Here is an 8,689-nt window from a genome sequence, read left to right as displayed (position 1 = left end):
GGCTTTGGTGCTCACTGAGTCTGCCCCCTGAGTGTGTCTTTTATGGTTCCACGGAGCTGCAAACTGGATGGTCCCACTCTGACCTCTGGGCTTCCTGGCTCCTGGATCTCTAGGGAGGTGCTAATCTAGCCTTTTCCTGAGGCTATCCAGCAAAAGTCTCCCTGCAGGGCTTGGGTGGGGCGGGTCCCATGGGATCAACAGGGCGGGGTTAGCAATTATGGCTGCTCTCAGGCTTGCCCTCAGAGACTCTGCTTCTCAGTGTCCCATTAATCACTGCAAGCCCTTCGGAGAGAAAGCTGCCCTCGGGTTCCGACCGATGCCAGACAGTCCCGCTTGTATGAGTCTGGGTCCCTAGAGACTCGCCCGGAACTGGAGCCCAGAGCCTGAGACTCCCTCCCGATTGAAAATGACAACCGGGCCCTCAGCCGCCAGCCCGCTTCGCAGGCACCTCCGCACCTTAGCACTTTACCTCCGCACCGCGCCTCCTCTGAGTCTCGGCATGCCCCTCTCTCTCCTTCTAGCTGCAGAATTTCCACTCAGCCAGCCTTCCTGTGGTTCTGGATGATGTCCGTTCCGTCCCTCAGTTGTATCTTTGAAGTGGTTGTGCGAGGCAGCAATCTCCGGTGTTTACCTATGCCGCCATCCTCGCCTCCCAGTCTGCATGGCAGTCTTGCAAACTCGGAGACCCTTGAAATGTCTGGGTAACTTGTGACTTCCCTGTATCTGGAGCCCCTCAGGACTGAAATTTTTAATTTATACAGAAGAAATCTATAGTTTCAAATGTCTTTAAAAATGGAAAATAACCACTAGTAGAATAAAAAAATAGGAGGATGAATATCATCTAACTCATTGGGTTTAGGGAGGTGATTGGCATAAAATCCCGTATAATGCAAAAGAAATGAAGTTCAGATCAATTTAACATATATTTACTGCATGTTCACTAATTGCCAAGCACAATTTTAGGCATTGGGGAGAGTAATAATAAGACAAAGTCTCTTGTCACCAAGTTTAACTTCAAGGGGTAGGGAGAGAAAGACTACAAGGAAACTAAGAATGTATACATATTATGCCTGTTAGCAGCAAACGCTGTGGAGAAAACAAAAAAGGGGGATAGAAGTGCTCTTGTTGGGGAATGAGGTACTGTGCAACTTTCAATAAGGTAGTTATGGAAGAGCAAACACCTGAAGGAGGTGAGGGAGCAAGCCAGTCTCTGGGTTAAGAGCATTCCAGATAGAACAGCAACTTCAAATGGCTTTTGAGATCCACACATATGCAGCTTGTTTGAGAAGGATAAAGGATGCTTGGGGTTGGAAGTAGAGAAGTGTATGAAGAGGTTTGTGGTGATTTGGGGCTTGGGAGTGTGTGGACCGTGTGGTGTACACTTACAAGCCGTTCTAAGTATTGGCTTTTCTTCTGATGTGATGAAAGGTCTTGAATGGCAAGATGTATACTTAGAATAGATTTGGGGGGTGGGTAAAACGGCAAGGACAGAGACTGTTACAAGGTTATTGTAGTCAAAGCAAAAGATGGATTGGATCAGCATGATAGTTATCTGAAATATCATAGTGCTATTTGAAATGTTTTAAAAGATAGTGATAAGATATAGATGAGTGGTAAAAGGTAGGATGTAAAATTATGTCATGTGATGACAGGTTGAAGAGAATCTTTTTCTTCTATCTGTAATTAGAGAAAGATAATATGCATTTACACTTCAGGGTAGGAAGATTTTTTTAATGCTTTTTAAAATTTTCTTACGCTTTTCTGTATTGTCTAAAGCAGTGATGGTGAACCTTTTGAGCTCGGCGTGTCAGCATTTTGAAAAACCCTAACAACTCTGGTGCCGTGTCACATATAGAAATTTTTTGATCTTTGCAACCATAGTAAAACAAAGATTTATATTTTTGATATTTACTTTATATATTTAAATGCCATTTAACAAAGAAAAATCAACCAAAAAAATGAGTTCGCGTGTCACGCGTGTTATAGGTTCGCCATCACTGGTCTAAAGCTTTTTAGAACTGAGAAAGAAATTAAATTTTTTTTCTTCAAAATATTTTTCCTCCATAGAACAAAGAGGTGAAGGAAAAGACAGATTCAAAGAAAACATCTGCTTTAAAGTAAGTAATTTCTATAATTTCATGTAAGAATGAATGTGCATATGAATTGAAAATGTTCAATCTTACAAGTGAATTTTTAATGTTTTACCATTTTGGCTCTAGTTTAAATGGGACAGTGTTCAAATTGAATTATTTTAAACTTTTTTTAGATTTAAATTACATCTTTAGAAGTTTTAGAACTTAGAATTTGCTAAATTTTTCTTCTTTTAAATAGGAAAGATACAGATGCTTCCAAAGCTGTTGAAATTGTGAAGTCAGCTTCTGCTAGTAAGTTGTTACTTTCAATACTCCTTCGTCAAATGAGTATATTTTGTCATTTTACTAGAAACTTCTTGCAAGATGATGCTAGGAAAACATTATTTATTGTGCTTTAGTAGTGGGGACCCAAACTGGCTCCTGTTTTAGGCTATTTACTATGTAGTTAAGGGACCTCTTCTGAAGTACCTATCACAGTTTTATAGTGAGTAGCTGTTTGCATTAGTTTTGCAATACCTCTCTTTATCCTCTTCCAATAAACCCACAAGACAAAACAAAGTATGTTAAGATTGCTTGTCTATCCCGCTTTGTTTTTGAAAGTAAAACAAAAAAGACAAAATGGAAATAAATATTGTATTCACATGGTAAAAGTTGTTTCTTTACACATAGGAGAGCACTTCAGGCCTTTTAGTGAAGGTGACTGTGGATGGCTTCTGGAGGGCAGTAAATTTTGACTAAAGTTTTAAATGTGAATGTGAAAAAAGATGACATACAGAGTCAGAAGGTTCTTCAGTTAGGAACAGAATAGAGGAATCACTTTATAGAATGCCTTGAAGATTCATATTGGATATTTTTAAATTTGATCCATTAATATCATAATCTTCCATTTCTATAACATTCTTGAAATGATAAAATTAATAGAGATAGAGAACAACAGATGAGTGGTTGTCAAGGGTTTGAGGGGAGGGAAGGAGGTGGCTGTTGCTAAAATGAGTAGTAGGAAAGATCCTTGTGATGAAACTGTTCTGTATATTGACTACTGGTCACAGTAATCACGCATATGATAAAATTTCATAAAACTAAATACACATTAGTGCATGTAAAACTGGGGAAATTTGAATAATCGTAGATTGTATCGATATCAGTTTCTTTGTTGTGACATTATACTATAGTTATACAAAATATTACCATTAGGTGAAACTGGGTGAAGGTTATATGGGATCTCTCACAGTATTTTTTAAAATTCCATGTAGAACAACTTTACTTATGAATATATTGATACAACACTTTTAAGTAAAATATTAGCACATAATGTCTGGGAGCACATTAAAGAAATACTATACTGTGTCCAAGAGGGGCTCATATCAGAAATATAAAGATGATTCAAAATTAGGCAATCTGTTCATTCATTTTACCATATTAGAGAAAGATAAATGCTGCAAAAAAATATTTAGTAAAGTTTAACATTCATTCATTCCTAGCATTGAAAAAAGTTCTTAAAGTAGATAACTATGATAGTGTGTGTGTGTGTGTGTGTGTATTCATACTTTTATTCGTATACATAGAAACATATACACACATATTAAGTCAGAAGCCAGCATATGCTTAATAATGAAACAATAGAATTTTTTTCATTAAGATTGGCAACGAAACAAGGAATACTCATCACTTATATGAATTACATAAATTTTATTCTAAAATATAATAGCCACTAACCAGTGCATTGTAAGTCAAGAGGCATAAAGATTGAAAAGTAGGATACATCATTATTTGCAAATCTCTATGTACTAGAGGCCTGGTGCACAAATTTGTGCACAGGTGGGGTCCAGCCGGCCCCACCCCTGATCGGAGTGGGGGGGCCAACCAGGGGCAGGGGCGGCGGGGATGCAGGAGGTCGGCCGGCTGGCCCCACCCCCTGGCTGAACTCCCATTTGAGGGGACAATTTGCATATTAGGCTTTTATTATATAGGAAGGATGGTGGAAAACTCAAGTATGTATGGAAAATCCAAAATAATATTGAAATGCTGTTAAATAAAGGGTGTCCCAAAATTCACGCAAGATTTGAATTTTGCATGAGCATTAACAACAACAACAACAAAAAATAAAAGCCTAATTTTACTTGGTTTATTGAATCAGATTTTAATATCTGTTGCCCTTTGATTTCAATCCCTTCAATTTGATAAGCATTACCAAGTACCAATTATGGCCCAGGAGCAGGGACAATGAAGACCACGGCTTTGCGTATGTGCCAGTAAAGCCGTTGAGGCCATTTACCCGATGTGCTATTCCATATATAACCCTATACTATATACTTTATGAATCAATAAAAAATTTACAATTTTTAATTATAAACCTGTGTTTTCTATCAAAATTACTTCTTGCGTGAATTTTGGGACACCCTATATAATTAGCCATTTTAATTCTCTAAATTAATAAAGGCTTTAATTGCTTTATTATATAAGAATTACAATTTATACGTAATTTAATAAAATATTCCATTTACAATAATAAAAAAGGTAAAAACTATGAAAAGAAAACTTTAAGATACTACTAAGAGGCATAAAATAAAATGAGAAAATGCCTCATTTTTGGATAGAAAGCCTCACCATTAGAATCTTCCTTTTTTTTTCACATATTGAAACATAAATATTATGAAACTAGTAAAATACCAATAAGATTTTTTTAAAAAACATGTAAGCTTATTATAAATTGGTATTTTTTTATACATAAAAAATTAATTTAGAATAGTCAGGAAAGTTCTGCAAAGGAAGAGTAGGATGAACTAGCACTAACAGATATAATATATTATACAGTTAAAGATTCAAAATAGTTTCATATAGTTGGATAAATAAATAGAAGATCAGTAGGACAGAAGAAATATTCCCCCAAATATGGAATATCAGTAAATCATTATGATAATGTTTCAGATTAGTGGGAAAATGATCAGTTATTCATTAAATTAACTATCTACTTTGTATAACTAAAGAATTTACAATGTCAAAATAAATTACAGATGGGTCAAAAATTTATACAGAGTAAGGAACATCCTTCCTCTCAGGAAGACATTTGACCACTTGAAAAGCATTTTTTTAATAAGTATTTTGTATAATTTTTAAAAATGTTATCTCTGTGATATAAACTAACCTTCCTAACATATAAAAAGCTCTAGTAAACAATAAGAAAAACCTCAACAAACCTTTAAACTAGATTGACAAATATAGGCAAATCATAGAGATGAATTACACATATGAAAATTGACACTTTACTCATAATTAAGACAACAAAAATTATATCAGTTTCTATCTCAGATTGGAGTGATTAATAACTTTTTTTACATACTGTGTGTGGAAATGGGGAAGCCCCACTCTTATGTTCTATTAATGAGGATATTAATTGGTACAACCTTTCTGGAGGACGATTTAATATAGTTAAAATTTAAATCTACTCCTTTGTGTCAGCAAGTCTATGTCCAAGAATTTACCTGTAGTTACTGTTCCATGTGTATACAAAGATGAGTATAAGGATATTTCTTGCAGTGTTTTTTCAAAATCATTGCCAGGTTATGTTTTTCCTAAATCTAAATGATATTATTTGTAATGTATTATTGATATTTTTTTTTGTTATTTTAGCCAAAACTGGACAAGCTAAAGCATCTGTAGGCAAAGTGAATAAATCTTCAGGTATGTTTTTTTATTAGAATTCTAGACATATTAGTAAACTTTAAGAAGTATGTATCAGTAGTGTTGCATTTCATGTGAAATAGGTGCTGAGCGTATACTAATCTTGGAAATTTATAGTCATCTAGAAATTTTTAGGAATAAGATTTATTAGATAATGCTCTTCCCTTGCAGTAATTATAAAAATAAGATCATTTGATTGGGAAACTATTTCTCATAATGGATATCAGAGATAGTTCCCTCTTTCTCTTTTATTTAGGTCTTCTCTCTGTTTTATAAAAAATAATCCAGATAAATTTACTGCAAATTATATTCTCTTTGCAGTTTTTATGGGCTATCATGGGTTATAAAGTAATTTTTAATTTTTCTTTCCCCTAGCATTAGTTTCCATTCTATTTTCCCTCTCATTTCTGCTAAATGCCAGTTAATTAAGTGGATAGAGGTCAATATATTAAATTCTTCCCTATAATGGTAGAAAGGAAAGGAAGCAGTGTTGAATTGGCAGATATCATTGTTAGTGGCAGAGCCAGAATGTTCATATAATAGTTGCTTAGAAGCAGTAACCTGAGGATGCCAGGGATGGCTAGAAAACTTATTTTAAAGATGCGTTTATTTAGCAAACAGCTTGATATTGCTTTGATAGTAAGTATATGTGAGTCACTGGTGGGGATTTAGGCGAGTGGATGCTAAAGCCCCTTTCAACTATTGGAAATTAATTTTAGATATTTTCCTTACATTCTGGTCCCCTTAGAAGTAGTAAAGTGAATTGACTTGTGGTAATAACAGAGATAGGTGAAAAATAATTTAAGGGCTCATTAGTACTCAGGTTACTATAGTGTGTCAGTACTTTTTAATGACAAGTGACAATTCTTAAGGATTAGTATTGTTCTTTTTTGAGCAAAGATTAGGTCTGTCTTTGGATATAAGGGTACATTTGTAAACTATTTTCAGTTGGTTGTTGTGGGTGTCAGTAATTCTTTTCCTTTATATAACTTTTCTAAGCATTATCATATTCTTACACGGCTCTGTTAGATAATTGTGGCAGTTACCATCCTTACTTATAAATGGGCAAATGTGCACAGAAACCTATTAATGCCCCAAGTCTTCAAAACTTAACTTGGAATTCAACTTGGAGCTACTTACTTCTGATCTAGGATTTTCCCTCATACTACCTTGCTAGTTGTTATGAATCCTAATTTTCAGAGCTAAATCTCCTGTTGTTTTCTGAGTGGAAAGGGTTTTGGCTCTGTGGTGATCTTTTTAGTGACACTTTGATAATCATAGTCTTTATAAACAACATCATCTTGGAAAATAAGCAGCAGCGATAGATGGAAATGTAAACAGAAAGGTCAGAGCAATGTTAAGTACAAAAAAAATCAATTGAAAAATATCTTCAAGTGAGGATTACCAATAGATAGATAGGTAGATAGATAGATAAATAAATGCTACATGAGGCTATTTTTATATCCTTGTAATTAGTAATTTTGCTTCAAGTTGATCCACAAATTCAGAGATTTATTTAACTTGCCTGAATGCCATTTTTATGTTCCTGAATTCTTGCTTCAGTGATAGTTTTCTTCCTGAAGACATTATTATCATTGTTAGATTTTAAAAAATGGCCTGTGTTGCCCTGGCCTGATGGCTCAGTTGGTTGGAGCATTGTACTCCAAAAGGTGCTGGTTTAATTCTTGGTCAGGGCACATACCTAGATTGCAGGTTCAATCCATGGTGGGGGCGCCTGAGGGAGGCAGCTGATCGATCGATGGTTTCTTTCACATCATTGTTTCTCCCCCTCCCTTTCCTTCCCCTCTCCCCCTCTCTCTAAAAAAATATAAATAAAAAGCAGCATATCTTCAGGTGAGAATGAATGAATGAATGAATGAATGAATGAGGCTGTGTGCCGAAAGGTGATAGCATTTTGTTTTGGGTAAAGTATAGCCTGTTGCTCTTATATTCGTTCTTCGTGAGGTTTTTTGGGGACTGTTGGTATTGGTTAAAAATAAACCAGTTTTGACTAAAGCTTTTTGTGATTTAGGGAAATCAGCGGGTTCTGTAAAATCTGTGATAACAGTAGCTGCTAAAGCTAATAAAACTTCAACCAAAACAGGTAAGACTATTGGGAGGGAGAGGTGTTATTAAGTATGTTTGTTTTTGCAGTTGACATGCAATGTTGTATTAGTTTCAAGTTTACAGCATAGTCATTAGACATTTATATAACTTACAAAGTGATTCCCCCAGTAAGTCTAGTACCCACCTAAACCGTACATAGTAATTAAAATATTATTAACTATATTCTCTACTTCAAACTATATTTTATTTATTCATTTTATTGAATTTATTGGGATGACATTGGTTGTGTTTTAAGTGTATACAACTCAATAAAACATCATCGGTACACTGCATCTTCCCTATAATGGTAGAAAGGAAAGGAAGCAGTGTTGAACTGGCAAATATCATTGTTAGTGGCAGCGCCAGAATCCTCCTATCTAATAAAAGAGAAACATGGTAATTAGCCATAACTTCGCTACCCTTCCCATTGGCTAATCTGGGTGATATGCAAATTAACTGCCAACCAAGATGGCAGCCGGCTGCCAGGCAGCTGAAGTGAACAGGAGGCTTGCTTGCTCCAGTGATGGAGGAAGCCAAGGTTCCCCGCCTGCCTTGCCGGCCTCTGAGCTTGCACTCTAAGAAACATTGTTACAAATATAGAAGCTAAACAAAACCCCAGAAACCTGCTTTCAGCTGTCAGAGCTGGAGCGAGCAGGACCAAAACAGTGTTACAATTATAGAACCCAAACAAACCCAGATCCCTGCTTTCAGCAGCCAAGGCCTCAAGCTGGAGCCGGCCTCAGAGTTAAAGCCGCTCTCAGTTCCAGTGACAGCTATAGAAGGTAAATAAATCCCAGAATAAAAAAAAA

General features: G+C 35.7%; 1 protein-coding gene across 3 annotated transcripts in view; it reads left to right on the top strand.

The window, feature by feature from the left end:
• Nucleotides 1-8,689, top strand: part of ZNF638 (zinc finger protein 638) — a 66,146-nt gene that overhangs the window by 24,277 nt on the left and 33,180 nt on the right. For all 3 annotated transcript variants that reach the window (XM_005867777.2, XM_014540933.1, XM_014540932.1), the window contains exons 8-11: nucleotides 2,068-2,117; nucleotides 2,332-2,384; nucleotides 5,724-5,774; nucleotides 7,807-7,878. In XM_005867777.2, coding sequence (XP_005867839.1) covers nucleotides 2,068-2,117; nucleotides 2,332-2,384; nucleotides 5,724-5,774; nucleotides 7,807-7,878 — 226 coding nt within the window. The remainder of the gene's footprint in view (nucleotides 1-2,067; nucleotides 2,118-2,331; nucleotides 2,385-5,723; nucleotides 5,775-7,806; nucleotides 7,879-8,689) is intronic.

Source organism: Myotis brandtii, unplaced genomic scaffold (genome assembly GCF_000412655.1).
Source record: "Myotis brandtii unplaced genomic scaffold, ASM41265v1 scaffold251, whole genome shotgun sequence".
Lineage (NCBI taxonomy): Eukaryota > Metazoa > Chordata > Mammalia > Chiroptera > Vespertilionidae > Myotis > Myotis brandtii.
This window is presented reverse-complemented; position numbering and strand designations above follow the sequence as displayed.